Source organism: Oncorhynchus mykiss, chromosome 1, assembly GCF_057628025.1.
Source record: "Oncorhynchus mykiss isolate SJ-2025 chromosome 1, ASM5762802v1, whole genome shotgun sequence".
In the NCBI taxonomy this organism is placed as follows: Eukaryota; Metazoa; Chordata; class Actinopteri; order Salmoniformes; family Salmonidae; genus Oncorhynchus; species Oncorhynchus mykiss.
The window spans coordinates 44,223,293-44,239,624 of NC_143022.1; the positions used below are offsets into that span (position 1 = coordinate 44,223,293).

The following is a 16,332-nucleotide window of genomic DNA, read 5'->3' on the forward strand; positions in this document are numbered from 1 at the left end:
GTGCTTTATCTGGATATATACTGTGTTAGTGGGTGATATCGGTTTTGATTGTACATGATCTGCACGCTTCAGTGAGGTCCCTGTAATCTTTACTTGTCCATCCCAGTGTCTGTGTGTCTTTGTCCTGACAAAATGTCTCTCTCCTCAGAGATACGCTGAGTTAGGAATGTCCCCTCCTTCAGTCCAAGGCTTACTACAGCGGTGAGTAGCTTACCATAGAGATACAATACCTACATCTGAAGTTGGAAGTTTACATACACTTTAACCAAATACATTTAAACTCAGTTTTTCACAATTCCTGAAATTTAATCCAAGTAAAAATTCCCTGTTTTAGGTCAGCTAGGATCACCAATTTATTTTAAGAATGTGATATGTCAGAATAATAGTAGAGAGAATGATTTATTTCCGTTTTTACTTCTTTCATCACATTCCCAGTGGGTCAGAAGTTTACATACACTCAATTAGTATTTGGTAGCATTGACTTTAAATTGTTTATCTTGGGTGAAACGTTTCAGGTAGCCTTCCACAAGCTTCCCACAATAAGTTGGGTGAATTTTGGCCCATTCCTCCTGACAAAGCTGGTGTAACTTAGTCAGGTTTGTAGACATCCTTGCTCGCACACGCTTTTTCAGTTCTGCCCACAAATTTTCTATAGGATGAGGTTAGGGCTTTGTGATGGCCACTCCAATACCCTGACTTTGTTGTCCTTTAGCCATTTTGCCACAACTTTGGAAGAATGCTTGGAGTCATTGTCCATTTAGAAGACCCATTTGTGACCAAGCTTTAACTTCCTGACTGATGTCTTGAGATGTTGCTTCAATATATCCACATAATTTTCCTGCCTCATGATGCCATCTATTTTGTGAAGTGCACCAGTCACTCCTGCAGCAAAGCACCCCCACAACATGATGCTGCCACTCCCATGCTTCACGGTTGGGATGGTGTTCTTTGGCTTGCAAGCCCACCTTTTTCCTCCAAACATAACGATGGTCATTATGGCCAAACAGTTCTATTTTTGTTTCATCAGACCAGAGGACATTTCTCCAAAAAGTATGATCTTTGTCCCCATGTGCAGTTGCAAACCGTAGTCTGGCTTTTTTATGGCGGTTTTGGAGCAGTGGCTTCTTCCTAGCTGAGCGGCCTTTTAGGTTTTGTCGATATAGGACTGGTTTTACTGTGGATATAGATACTTTTGTACCTGTTTCCTCCAGCATCTTCACAAGGTCCTTTGCTGTTGTTCTGGAATTGATTTGCTCTTTTCACACCAAAGTGCGTTCATCTCTAGGAGACAGAACGCGTCTCCATCCTGAGCATTATGACGGCTGCGTGGTTCCATTGTGTTTATACTTGCATACTATCGTTTGTACAGATGAACGTTGTACCTTCAGGCGTTTGGAAATTGCTCCCAAGGATGAACCACACTTGTGCAGGTCTACATTTTTTTTCTGAGGTCTTGGCTGATTTATTTTGATTTTCGCATGATGTCAAAGCAAAGAGGCACTGAGTTTGAAGGTAGGCCTTGAAATACATCCACAGGTACAATTGACTCAAATTATGTCAATCAGCCTATCAGAAGCTTCTAAAGCCATGACATAATTTTCTGGAATTTTCCAAGCTGTTTAAAGGCACAGTCAACTTAGTGTATGTAAACTTCTGACCCACTGGAGTTGTGATACAGTGAATTATAAGTGAAATAATCTGTCTGTAAACAATTATTAGAAAAATGACTTGTGTCATGCACATAGATGTCCTAACCAACTTGCCAAAACTATAGTTTGTTAACAAGGATTTTGTGGTGTGGTTGAACATTGAGTTTTAATGACGCCAACCTAAGTGTATGTAAACGTCCGACTTCAACTGTTTGTTATATAATGTAATAGTATGTGTAGCTAACTAACTCTGAAAGGATAGGAAGAGCATTTTCATTTTTCTTATGTTTACCCCCACGACTGTAGGCTACTTTGAGCCATACATTGAATCTATGGTCTCATATTCCCAGATCTTTCGTGGGGTGATGTTTTCCTTTGCGTGTGTCCATGCGGAGGGCAGGGACTTGTCCTCATACATGATTTTTTTTCATCTTTATTTTAGTAGTTTAATGCAGTGTGTCCCAACTCCAGTCCTCGAGTAACCCCAACAGAACACTTTTTTTGTAGCCTTGGACAAAAACACCTGATTCAACTTGTCAAGGGCTTGATGATTAGTTGACAAGTAGAATCAGCTGTGCTTGTCCGGGGCCACAACAAAAATATGTACTGTTGGGGGTACTCGAGGACCGGAGTTGGGAACCACTGGTTTAATTGATCCAGTCTCCTAACTGCCTAATAAAAGACAGAGATGGTGGCGATTTGCTTTGGTTGATCTTCTTTTGATTTACACACACACACACACACACACACACACACACACACACACACACACACACACACACTGAAACAATGACCGACGTCTGCAGCTGATGCACATCATAGAAGCTATGACGTTATACAATAGGACCTCTATTTGACATTTGTACTGTATTTCAGACAGGGCCAGGGCTCCAGCTACCTGCCACCAGGTGACCCAGGACATGTTGACCAGCTCCCCCCAGACAGCCACTATTCCACCAGGGGCCTGTACACTGAAGACCTCCCCTTCTCAGCCAGGCCACGACCAGTAGGGGGCACCACAGGTATGCACACACACACACACACACACACACACACACACACACACACACACACACAGCTCAACAGTCACTGGATGTATGTGTGTCTAACCCAGACCACTCACCTCTCTCCCATGAGCCTGTCAGCCTCAAACAGCCTAGTCTCTATTGAATTATTAAATAGTCTGGGTCTTGGTGTGCTGTGAGAGTTACACTAATATAAATGGACTCTGCCTTATGAAGTGCTGCTGCTGCACAGAGAGTGCATGTTAATTGAAGGAACTGCATCAAAGTGTATTACAGGCCAGTGAGGATTAAATGTCAGATATGCCTGAGGGTTGATATGTATGTTTTTGTGTGTGCGCGTGTTTGTCGGAAAAGCTGACCACAACTCCATTTTGTTGCTTCCAGCCTATAGACAGAAACTAAAACAGGAAGCTCCCGCGCTCAGGTCTGTTCAACGCTGGTCCGACCAATCTGATTCCACGCTTCAAGATTGCTTCGATCACGTGGACTGGGATATGTTCCGCATTGCGTCAAACAACAACATTGACAAATACGCTGATTCGGTGAGCGAGTTTATTAGCAAGTGCATCGGCGATGTCGTACCCACAGCAACTATTGAAACATTCCCAAAACAGAAACTGTGGACTGATGGCAGCATTCGCGCGAAACTGAAAGTGTGAACCACTGCTTTTAATCAGGGCAAAGTGACCGGAAACATGACCAAATACAAACAGTGTAGCTATTCCCTCCGCAAGGCAATCAAACAAGATAAGCATCAGTATAGAGACAAAGTAGAGTCGCAATTCAACGGCTCAGACACAAGAGGTATGTGGCAGGGTCTACAGTCAATCACGGATTACAAAAAGAAAACCAGCCCCGTCGCGGACCAGGATATCTTGCTCCAAGACAGACTAAACAACTTCTTTGCCCGCTTTGAGGACAATACATTGCCACTGACACGGCCCGCTACCAAAACCTGCGGACTCTACTTCACTGCAGCCACCGTGAGTAAAACATTTAAACGTGTTAACCCTCGCAAGGCTGCAGGCCCAGACCGCATCCCCAGCCTCATCCTCAGAGCATGCGCAGACCAGCTGGCTGGTGTGTTTACGGACATATTCAATCAATCCTTATCCCAGTCTGCGGTCCCCACATGCTTCAAGAGTGCCACCATTGTTCCTGTTCCCAAGAAAGCTAAGGTAATTGAGCTAAACGACTACCGCTCCGTAGCACTCACTTCAGTCATCATGAAGTGCTTTGAGAGACTAGTCAAGGACCATGTCACCTCCACCCTACCTGACACCCTAGACCCACTCCAATTTGCTTACCGCCCCTATAGGTCCACAGACGACGCAATCGCAACCACACTGCACACTACCCTAACCCATCTGGACAAGAGGAATACCTATGTGAGAATGCTGTTCATCGACTACAGCTCAGCATTTAACACCATAGTACCCTCCAAACTCGTCATCAAGCTGTGCAACTGGGTACTGGACTTCCTGACGGGCCGCCCCCAGGTGGTGAGGGTAGGTAACAACATCTCCACTCCGCTGATCCGCTGATCCTCAACACTGGGGCCCCACATGGGTGCGTTCTGAGCCCTCTCCTGTACTCCCTGTTCACCCACGACTGCGTGGCCATACACGCCTCCAACTCAATCATCAAGTTTGCAGACGACACTACAGTGGTAGGCTTGATTGCCAACAACGACTAGACGGCCTACTCGGAGGAGATGAGGGCCCTCGGAGTTTGGTGTCAGGAAAATAACCTCACACTCAACGTCAACAAAACAAAGGAGATGATCGTGGACTTCAGGAAACAGCAGAGCACCCCCCTATCCGACGGGACAGTAGTGGAGAGGGTAGTAAGTTTTAAGTTCCTCGGTGTACACATCACGGACAACTGAATTGGTACACCCACACAGACAGCGTGGTGAAGAAGGTGCAGTAGCGCCTCTTCAACCTCAGGAGCCTGAAGAAATTCGGCTTGTCACCAAAAGCACTCACAATTTTTTAAGATGCACAATCGAGAGCATCCTGTCGGGCTGTATCACCGCCTAGTACGGCAACTGCTCCGCCCACAACCGCAAGGCTCTCCAGAGGGTAGTGAGGTCTGCACAACGCATCACCGGGGGCAAACTACCGGCCCTCCAGGACACCTACACCACCCGATGTCACAGGAAGGCCATAAAGATAATCAAGGACAACAACCACCCGAGCCAATGCCTGTTCACCCCGCTATCATCCAGAAGGCGTGGTCAGTACAGGTGCATCAAAGCAGAGACCGAGAGACTGGAAAAACAGCTTCTATCTCAAGGCCATCAGACTGTTAAACAGCCATCACTAACATTGAGTGGCTGCTGCCAACATACTGACTCAACTCCAGCCACTTTAGCAATGTAAAAATGTATGTAATAAATGTATCACTAGCCACTTTAAACAATGCCACTTCATATAATGTTTACATACCCTACATTACTCATCTCATATGTATATACTGTACTCGATACCATATATTGCATCTTGCCTATGCCGTTCTGTACCATCACTCATTCATATATTTTTATGTACATATTCTTCATTCCTTTACACTTGTCTGTATAAGGTAGTTGTTGTGAAATTGTTAGGTTAGATTACTTGTTGGTTTTTACCGCATTGTCGGAACTAGAAGCACAGGCATTTCGCTACACTCGCATTAACATCTGCTAACCATGTGTATGTGACAAATAAAATTTGATTTGATTTGTGCGTGCATCTGTTTGTAGGTGCCCAGCTCCATCACCTGACCCAGATGGGTCTTGGGAGCCGGATCAACGGGGGGTACCCGGCGGGGAGCAGGGCCCCTCCAGGTCAGACTGGAGGTTCGGGGTGGGGACCGTATGCTGACGATGACTTCAGACCCACCAGAGACCCTGTGAGTCCTGATCTGACTTCACACCTCCTTATGAGACTTACTATACCTTCGTTTTTAATCCTTTCCTCTTCCAGCTAGCCTCTCTAGATCTCCAAATATACTGTACAATGGCATGCTCTTGTTCTTCTGGACTCTATGTTGCTGCATATCAATTTGAGTTCTGTAGTTCTTAATTTGATCACCCTGTTGCAAGAGAACTTGCCTGGAACCCAGGAAATGGAAAAAGTGTGATGTATTTGAGGTTTAAAAAGGCTTCTGGGTCCTCCCGGTTGGCTAGCTGTGCCACCAGAGATTCTGGGTCCGAGTCCAGGCTCTGTCGCAGCCGGCCGTGACCGGGAGGCCCACAATTGGCCCAGCGTCGTCCGGGTTAGGAAGGGTTTGGCCGGCAGGTATATCCTTGTCTCATCGCGCACTAGCGACTACTGTGGTGGGCCGGGTGCAATGCACGCTGACCAGGTCGCCAGGTGTACGGTGTTTCCTCCGACACATTTGTGCGGCTGACTTCCGGGTTGGATGGGCATTGTGTCAAGAAGCAGTGCGGTTGGTTGGGTTGTGTTTCGGAAGACACATGGCTCTCGATATTTGCCTCTCCCGAGTCCGTACGGGAGTTGCAGTGATGAGACAAGACTGTAACTACTACCAATTGGATACCACGAAATTGGGGAGAAAAAAAATACAATTATATATATATATATATATATATATATATATATATATATATATATATATATATATATATATATATATATATATATATATATATATATATATAAAAACCTTAAATGCTTCTGAAGTTTGTAATTTTCACTTTGAAATGTCAGAAGAAAAATGTATCTCACCACCTGGATTTGGTCTTATGTAGCACAATTTGAAATTGTGTTTTTTTTACATTGGATAAAAGCAGAGACTCAGAGCTACAAAATGGTATATCACTACAGTTAAGGAACAAAGGGAAAGTAATTCTGCTTTGAAAGTTGATAAACTTGTAAACTCACTTGAGAAAATGGCCTTTGAATATTTTGGTATCTAGGTGAAGAGCTCTTCTTTGTCTACAACCATTCAGCATTAACCTCTCTGGGATATGTGGAGCGTCCCACCTGGCCAAAAGCCATGGAAAATGCAGAGCACCAAATATAAATAAATTACTATAAAAATCAAACTTTCATTAAATCACACATGCAAGATAGCAAATTAAAGCTACACTTGTTGTGAATCCAGCCAACGTGTCAGATTTCAAAAAGGCTTTTCGGCGAACGCAAACGATGCTATTATCAAACGATGCTATTATTAAAAGAGAGAAAGCATATTTCAACCCTGCAGGCGCGACACAAAATTCAGAAATACAAATATAATTCATGCTTTACCTTTGACAAGCTTCTTTTGTTGGCACTCCAATATGTCCCATAAACATCACAAATGGTCCTTTTGTTCGATTAATTCCGTCGATATAAATCCAAAATGTCCATTTACAAAGGAATAACCTCAACCAATTTCTAAAGACTGTTGACATCCAGTGGAAGTGATAGGAACTGCAAGAAGGTCCCTTAGAAATCTGGATTCCCAATGAAAACCCATTGAAAAGAGAGTGACCTAAAAATAAAAACTATCTGAATGGTTTGTCCTCTGGGTTTCGCCTGCTAAATAAGTTATGTTATACTCACATACACGATTCAAGCAGTTTTAGAAACTTCAGAGTGTTTTCTATCCAAATATACTAATAATATGCATATCTTATCTTCTGGGGGTGAGTAGCAGGCAGTTGAATTTGGGCATGCATTTCATCCGGATGTGAAAATACTGCCCCCTGTCACCAAGAAGTTGGGGCGGCAGGGTAGCCTAGTGGTTAGAGCGTTGGACTAGGAACCGGAAGGTTGCAAGTTCAAACCCCCGAGCTGACAAGGTCAGCCACTGTTCCTAGGCCGTCATTGAAAATAAGAATTTGTTCTTAACTGACTTGCCTAGTTAAATAAATAAATAAAATAAAGTTAAGCTTTAGACCCACCCATCTCGTTTTGCTCTCGGAGCGTTCAGAGCACACACTTGACGCAGTGCGGTTGGTTGGGTTTTGATTTGTTTACCTCCGGATAACATGAAAACAGCCTAACCAGCTCTGCTGGCATTAATTTCATTATGCTTTTTTGCCGACTTTTACTGACTCTGGCCATATTCAACGGGTGTTGTACACTTTAGCCTAAGACATGTAGCTAGCTAGCTAGGTCAAGAATGAACCTAGCTGTAAGGTCACACACGCCATGTAACGTTAGCTAACGAGCCAGTTAGCTAGTTAAACAACAATGAACATAGTGCCAAATCATGTCCTTACTTAAAAAAAAGGTTTATGTAACCTTTATTTAACTAGGCAAGTCAGTTAAGAACAAATTCTTATTGACAATGATGGCCTACCAGGGAACAGTGGGTTAACTGCCTTGTTCTGGGGCAGAACAACATAATTTTACCTTGTCAGCTCGGGGATTCAATCCAGCAACCTTTTGGTTACTGGCCCAACGCTCTAACCACTAGGCTACCTGCTGCCCCTGAACGTTACGTGTACGTTACTACCCTGTATGAATCTGCTGGAAGCTAACCAACCAGGTTACATGTTAGCTATCTAACATTAACTAGCAAAGCAAACAGTTTTGGGATACGAATAATAACGTTATACATGTAACGTTAGCTAGGGAGCTAGCCATAGCTAGCTAGCTAACAGTACACTTTAGCTTAAAACATGTAGCTAGCTAACTAGGTAAACAATGAACCTAGCTCGGAAAATAACGTGTAAGATCACACACGTCACGTAACTTTAGCTAACGAGCCAGCCAGCTAACATTAGCTAGTTAAACAACAATGAGCATAGTGCTAAATCATGTCGTTACTACCCTGCATGAATGTGCTGGGAGTTAATCAACCAAGTTCAATTTTAGCTAGCTAACATTAGGCTTTAACTAACAAAGCAAACGGTTCTGGGATACAAATAATAACGTCATACACGTAACGTTAGCTAGGGAGAGCCGGCTTATGTTAGCTAGCTAGCTAACAGTACACTTTAGCTTGAAATGAAACCACTTTATGTCAAAATTAGAAACGTGTAATATCTGAAAATGTAGCTAGCTAGACTATCAGACTATCTTACCCGCATACATCATCATGCATGATGAACGCGTCTCCCTGTCACGGATGCTATGCCACGTTTGCCCTTAGTTTGTTGATGTAATCTGGAGACAGGTGTTTTTTCTCTTTAGCTATTATACTCTAATTCCACTGATTTCAAATCTTGATCCTCCAGAAAGTGGATAGCAACGTTTATGCAGCTCCATTACACTACACATGTTTTTAATGCCGCGCTTGACAGGATTACCAACCAGTTCAAATAGACAGAAGCATTCTATGTGGGAGACCAATCCGAACTTCTGTCTCGGCATGTCCAGCCCACTCATTATCTCAGCCAATCATGGCTAGTGGGAAGGTTGCTGACTTTTTTCTTTGGCTTAACCAACAAGGCTCATAATTTAACAATTGTATTCACATTTACAGATGGCATACAAGTTTGTTATTAACCTCTAGCGTCGAGCAATCCCGCATCCGGGAGCGTAATCATAGCCTCAAGCTCATTACCATAACGCAACGTTTCCTATTCATGAAAATTGCAAATGAAATTAAATAAATATATTCAAACACAAGCTTAGCCTTTTGTTAACAACACTGTCATCTCAGATTTTCAAAATATGATTTTCAACCAAAGCTACACAAGCATTTGTGTAAGAGTATTGATAGCCTAGCATAGCATTAAGCCTAGCATTCAGCAGGCAACATTTTCACAAAAACAAGAAAAGCATTCAAATAAAATAAATTTACCTTTGAAGAACTTTGGATGTTTTCAATGACGAGACTCTTAGTTAGATGGCAAATGTTCATTTTTTCCAAAAATATTATTTGTGTAGACGAAATAGCTCTGTTTTGTTCATCACGTTTGGCTAAGAAAAAGACCGGCAAATGCGGCACTTCCTGATTGGATTTTTATCTGGGTTTTTTCTGTAACATCAGTTCTGTGGCACTCACAGACACTATCTTTGCAGTTTTGGAAACGTCAGAGTGTTTTCTTTCTAAATATGTCAATTATATGCATAGTCGAGCATCTTTTCGTGACAAAATATCTTGTTTAAAACGGGAACGTTTTTCATCCAAAAATTAAAATAGCGCCCCCTATATCCAAGAAGTTAAGGCACATAAAAGTTCACATGTTCCATTTATTTTTTTATGCTAAAATGGCTCTCCTGTGAAGTCGTGACTTGCGACAAACGCCTAGTTTCCTGGAACGGGTCACAAATGTCCATGAATTATAATCCACATAATATTTCACATTTCCTGTTGCTGTTGCTGCAGAATCATTTTCCTGCTGTAGCAAACTGGTGCAAATTAACATCCTGCATTTATAGTTATTTTACCTCCTAGCTGTCAATCTGTAGAGATGAACGTTCCCATGATCTATTGAGAACTGTAGTGAAATAAGCAATGTAAAAACACACACTTTCCTATTTTCTCCTAAAACTTCTTTCTCTTCTCTTTTTTCTGTCCCTCCTTCCCTGTTTGCGTCAGGTTCTTCTGGGCTACCCTGATTACTCCTCCTCCTCTATGTTCCAGATGCCAAGTAGAAGTGCACTAAGGGAGCCCTCATCCCCCCTGGCCCACCTGGACACACACACAACCGGATTCGGCTACCCTCCAGAGGAGTCCTCCTCTCCCCCCAATCACTCCTCTGCTTCCCTCATCAAGGCCATCAGGGAGGAGCTGTTGCGCCTCTCCCAGAAACAGCAAGCCGTGCCCAGCTACCACAGCTGATCACAGATGGCCTCCTCTGGTCCTCACTGAACCTTAACCTCTAATACTACATCCACCAGTCATACCACTGCCCCTGCCTGCCTGCTCCAACCTAGCAATGCTTCCCATGGAAGTTCCGTTGTACAGGAGGAGAAAGACAAGACCGTACTGTCTTGGGGCGGCAGGTAGCCTAGCGGCTAGAGCATTGGGCCAGTAACCGAAAGGTTGCTGGTTCGAATACCCGAGCCAACAAGGTGAAAAATCTGCTGATGTGCCCTTGAGCAAGGCACTTAACCCTCATTTGCTCCAGGGGCGCCATACTAAAATGGCTGACCCTGTAAAACAACACAGTTTATTGCACCTATCTGCTGGGCTGGGTAGAATGAGGAGGTTGTTTCATATGCCAGCTGGTAGCGTAAGCATGGCTAGAATCATTATATGAATGAACTGTTCTCTAGGCTCTGGATCTTAGCCTCTGGCTTTCTTAACCCAGACTGTCCTATGGCATACAGTACACTGGACCAAGTGACCCTAGTGGTTAGAGGGAGAAGGTGAATGGTCCCTTGCTCTCCAGCGTTGGCCAAGGTATCTCTGCCAAAACCTGGCCATGACCGCTGATCCTAGCCCAGTTTTTTATTTGAGGTGTTGTTGCTTTCTTTTCTTTTGAAACAGCATTCTAGACTCTCTGTGTGACGATAATAAGCAATGTGGTTTGATTCTCTCATCCTGCCTTGACATCCTAACAACATTTTACCCTACAGTGGAATTTCTCTACCAGTTGGACATCTGTCATTTAGGCTCAAACATTGATACCTATGTTACCTTTAACAATGAGGCATCTTACCATTACCATGAGGTATATTTTAGTTTTTTGAAGAGCTTCTTACTTCACCTCCATCTTCCTTTGGTGCTTCTTTCTACGCTTTGTGTTTTCCGTCATGATATTGATATGCGCAACTCTGTCAAAACACGCCCCCCCCGGTGCAGGATTACATTGTTTTCCGCCACGAGCCACACAATGCCTTGTGTTATGACAGCGTGAGGGAGTTCAACGGTCTCCATCTACTGTACAGCTCAAATCAGAGTTCAGAGCAGACAACACTGGATACAGACTCACAGAGACCCGCAATAAACAGACTGCAGCAACTCCCATGCAGAACTTTACCGATGCAGTCGTGGAACCAGTGATATTTAATGACAGAGCACTGCTAGGTTTAGTCTGTAACTCGCCCCACTCTACGTGAGCCTCGTTTAGATTTTGTGTTGCTTCAGCACAATGTCCACGTTTGTCCTAATATATCCAGGTTACTGATGATGCTACCGTATTAATATTAAGACTCTTTAAATACCCATGTATGGTAAACTACGCTCAACAAAAATATAAACGCAACATGCAACAATTTCAAAGATTTTACTGAGTTACAGTTCATATAAGGAAATCAGTCAATTGAAATGAATTCATTAGGCCCTAAAATCTATGGATTTCACATGACTGGGAATACAGATATGCATCTGTTGGTCACAGGTACTTAATAAAAAGGTAGGGGCGTGGATCAGAAAACAGTCAGTATCTGGTGTGACCATCATTTGCCACCACATCTCCTTCACATAGAGTTGATCAGGCTGTTGATTGTGGAATGTTGTCCCACTCCTCATCAATGACAGTGCGAAGTTGCTGGATATTGGCTGTAACTTGGAAGAAACTGTCGGACACGTCAGTCCAGAGCATCACAAACGTGCTCAATGGGTGACATGTCTGGTGAGTATGCAGGCCATGGAAGAACTGGGACATTTTCAGCTTCCGTGAATTGCGTACAGATCCTTACGACATGGGGCCGTGCATTATCGTGCTGAACAGAGGTGATGACGGCGGATGAATGGCACGACAATGGGCCTCAGGATCTCTGTGCATTCAAATTGCCATCGATAAAATAAAATTGTGTTCGTTGTCCGTAGTTTATGCCTGCCCATACCATAACCCCACCACCACCATGGGGCACTCTGTTCACATCAGCAAACCACTAACACTTGATGCCATACACGCTGTCTGCCATCTGCCTGGTACAGTTGAAAGCGGGATTCAGCCACAAAGAGCACACTTCTCCAGCGTGCCAGTGGTCATCGAAGGTGAGCATTTGCTCACTGAAGTCGGTAACGACACCGACCTGCAGTGAGGATGGTGAGGATGACAAGCAGGCTGATGAGCTTCCCCTGAGAGGTTTGACAGTTTGTGTGTAAATTCTTCGGTTTTGCAAACCCAAAGTTTCATCAGCTGTCCGGGTGGCTGGTCACAGATGATCAAGATGGTGAAGAAGCCGGATGTGGAGGTCCTGGGCTGGTGTGGTTACACGTGGTCTGCGGTTGTGAAGCCGGTTGGACGGACTGTCAAATTCTCTTAAACAACAGTGGAGGCAGCTTATGTTAGAGCAATGAGCATTCAATTCGCTGACAACAGCTCTGGTGGACATTCCTGCAGTCAGTATGCCAATTACACACTTCCTTAAAACTTGAGACACCTGTGGCATTGTGTTGTGTGACAAAACTGCACATTTTAGAGTGGCCTTTTACTGTCCTCAGCACAAGGTGCTGTTTAATCAGCTTCTTGATATGCCACACCTGTCAGGTGGATGGATTATCTTGGCAAAGGAGAAATGCTCACGAACAGGGATGTAAACTAATTTTAGAGAAATTAGCTTTTTGTGTGTATGGAAATATTTCATTTCAGCTCATGAAACATGGGACCAACACTTTACATGTTGCGTTTATATTTTTGTTCAGTATAGACAGTAGGACCACAGTATTATAGTTGTTCTCTATATATTATACTAAGGTCATTTATTGAGCGCACAGGACCAAATATGTATAATCATTAATTTATGAATTCATTTGTAGCATTTTATAATGTTTTCTGACCGGCAGGCCTAAATCAAAATGATTGACAGGACTGTACTAGGGAATTGCAGTGTCTTCTCTATTTTATGAAGTGGATAGATTCGACCACGCATTCTTATCTATTCAATGCACTGTATACAGATTACTGGGTGCACCTTGGCTTTTCCCAGTGAATATCCTGCAGGCCACACCAACTCAAATGTAGTTGAAAGATTCATAGGTCATTCAATGAAAGATTCATAAGGTCAGGTCAATGAAGCATTGTATTGCTCAAGGAAATGCTGTCTTTTCCCTGCTGAAAAAACAGGGCCAGTGGTCACACACTGTCAGTCTAGGGTTATTCTCATTTCATTTCCTCCTTTTTCAATGCAGTATTGAAATGTGTGACGCTGTTCTTTTCCCACCACATTTTCAGAGTTTGAAAGGAATCTGAAACTCATGTACTGTATTGTAATTATTCAACGTTTACTGTTCACAGTTAACCTGTCAGCGTCAGATGTGTTGTGTTTTTTATTCTTGGATGACCTTGCCTCATGTTTTTTTTTGTTCCTCCTCGATGTGTCTTTGTTCAGTATTTTTGTAATTTAATTTAGTTTCGATTACATTTGAAGGAAACTCCCCACACATTGCTATGCTGTGGGGATTGAAGCGATATTTTATTTAAATGAAATAAAATAGAAAGTATTGATTTTGGTTGCAGGGTTGGAGAAAAAAAACGACATTTATTCACTGACTTGGACAAAGTAATAATATACCAGTGTTGAAGATTGTCCCAAATATGTCCCAAAGGTTACCGCCATAACAAACGGAGAAAATATGGAACCAAACTGCACCAGCTACTGTCATGTACAGCAGACACACACTACTTACTATCCCACTTAGCATATACTGGTTGAATCAACATGGTTTCCACGTCATTACAATGAAATTAGGTTGAACCAACATGGAATAGATGTTGAATGAACGTTTCCAACATGTGCCTTATGGATCCGCCCTCCCTTTGATGGTCTCCCACTAATGTCTACCATCCTGTCTCACACTGCCTGCCTGTCTGTCTGTCAGATGGAGTCTTAACCAGGCTCTGTTCACTCCAACAAGCACTGACTGTATGGGATCATAGTACAGTACTGTATGGCATTTTGCAACTACTGTAGTTGGAAGGTTGTTAAAAGGATTTTCTCTGAACAATGGTTCTATTGGTCTTAGCAGGTGATGCTACAGTATGTCGTCGTTAATTAAGCACAGTGCTTATTTAACACTGTTTCTGGATGTAGTCGAAGATATAGTCCCATGCAGTTGGATTGTAAACTGAGTTACCTGAAGTGATTTCACCTCTGGTTGGTGTGATTGGCTTCGATCACGGCACTGTACTGTACTGTACTGTTCTGTACTCTGTCTCCACCTGCTGGTATTGTAACCCCACTGCGCCTCATGTCGTTCATGTGTTTTTTTCCCCCTTTAGTTTGGCTGTTGTGTCTTGTTGTATTGTGAAGGTCATACTTTATGTTGGCTGGCCCAACTATGTTTTACATGTTTATTTGTAGAGTTGCATGTGTCATTCATGTAAGGCTGTGTGTGGTTTGTTTTCCATTTGTGTTGCCCACGCTGTTCTGGAAAAAAATGATAGCTTTTAAAAACCGATGAAACCTAAGTTGCATGTGTCCTAAGTTATTTCATACTGTATTCTAACGCCATGCGTCTTACATGCAACAATGATTAGGGAGCAAAACATTGCATTCTCACATATCTGCTTATTGTTTACATTTTTTGTCCTCTTGAAGTAGTTTTGTCAAATTATCATTATTTATTTTGCCGAGCACACCATTTCTCTGTGTATGCAGTTTATTTGTTATTACAATTTTCTTAGCGGTGCTGTTTCCTCCTAGGGGAGGTCCATCAAATTGTGTTTTTCATAGGCTACTGCAATAGTCTGAAGATAATAAGTACCAGATTCAACCACAGGGTGGTGCCATCTCATAACAAAAGACCATGTGGTGAGCTTTGTTCAGTTCTAATCAAAGAGAATGCTCCTCTGTTGCAGATGATGTCATCGCTCTTGCGAGACAGGTGAGTGTGTGTGGCATAATTTACCACCGAAACTTGAGAATGCATACAATATTCTCATCCAGCAGTTTTTGAAGTTTCACTGTTGAAAAGCAATATCCCCCTGTTTAAATACAGCAAAGTACACACTGCAAACTTCAAGGACTAGGGCATTCAAGGAGTTGGTCTGATGGGAATTAGTGATGTCATCGGCCTCCACCCTTGCTTGCCGGAACAATAGAGGATGAGTAGACCATTAAATATTTTAGACAATGGCAACAATGAGGAAGTGATGAGAATGGGTTATGTATGAATGGTTGAAAGAGCATAAGGAACTGTAACCTCCAGGCATCATAATGCCATTTTCAACCATAGTGATAAACAATGTAGGTGGAAAGGTGCTGAGTTGAATTATAAACAAAATGGTGGTTGTGTTGCAATTAATAGAATTGTCATAAGAGACTTGTGGAACAAGCAAAGGTGTCAATTGATGACTGTTTAAAATGTAAGACTGTATGCATTGTTAGCAATGTAAATCCATTCCACTCACCGCTAAATCAACCCAAGCCTACCAGAAGTTGGTTTACTGTAGGGCAATTCCCCATGCTTCATAAACAACAGGTGTAGAATAACAGTGACTTTTTTAACTTAAATCTATTAATTCAGTCGTGAATTCATGTAATTAGCTGAGACTAAGATTTTTCACTTTAAAATGTATTCCAAACAAAAACCATTGATTTCAAAGTATACCAAACCATACACTAAGACTACTGTGAATAATCTACACAGCATGACCTTGGGACTATAAGGTTCTATCTGCGCAAATCATAGCTGAGATATTGAGCATCAAGGTTTTCACATCCCAGATCTCAGAACTGTTCTCTAGTGAATTGTTCTTTCATGGATCATTAAGGTCCTGACCTTGAAGGTACCTAAAAAGTATCAAAATCCTGAGACATTTGTTAATCTGTTTTTTAGGGGGGGGTGTAATTGCAGATAGGTTCTATCTGACA

At 42.7% G+C, this 16,332-nt stretch overlaps 1 protein-coding gene across 4 annotated transcripts in view; it reads left to right on the plus strand.

The window, feature by feature from the left end:
• The window catches only part of si:ch211-1e14.1 (UPF0606 protein KIAA1549), a 92,233-nt gene extending 77,306 nt beyond the window's left edge, over nt 1-14,927 (plus strand). For 2 of the 4 annotated variants that reach the window (XM_036977756.2, XM_090231204.1), the window contains exons 18-21: nt 149-201; nt 2,526-2,671; nt 5,421-5,569; nt 10,163-14,927. In XM_036977756.2, the coding sequence (XP_036833651.2) occupies nt 149-201; nt 2,526-2,671; nt 5,421-5,569; nt 10,163-10,405 (591 nt within the window). In that variant the 3' untranslated portion in view covers nt 10,406-14,927. The remainder of the gene's footprint in view (nt 1-148; nt 202-2,525; nt 2,672-5,420; nt 5,570-10,162) is intronic. The other 2 variants (XM_036977764.2, XM_090231213.1) reach the window with 1 other exon arrangement.
• The last annotated feature ends 1,405 nt before the right edge of the window (nt 14,928-16,332 follow it).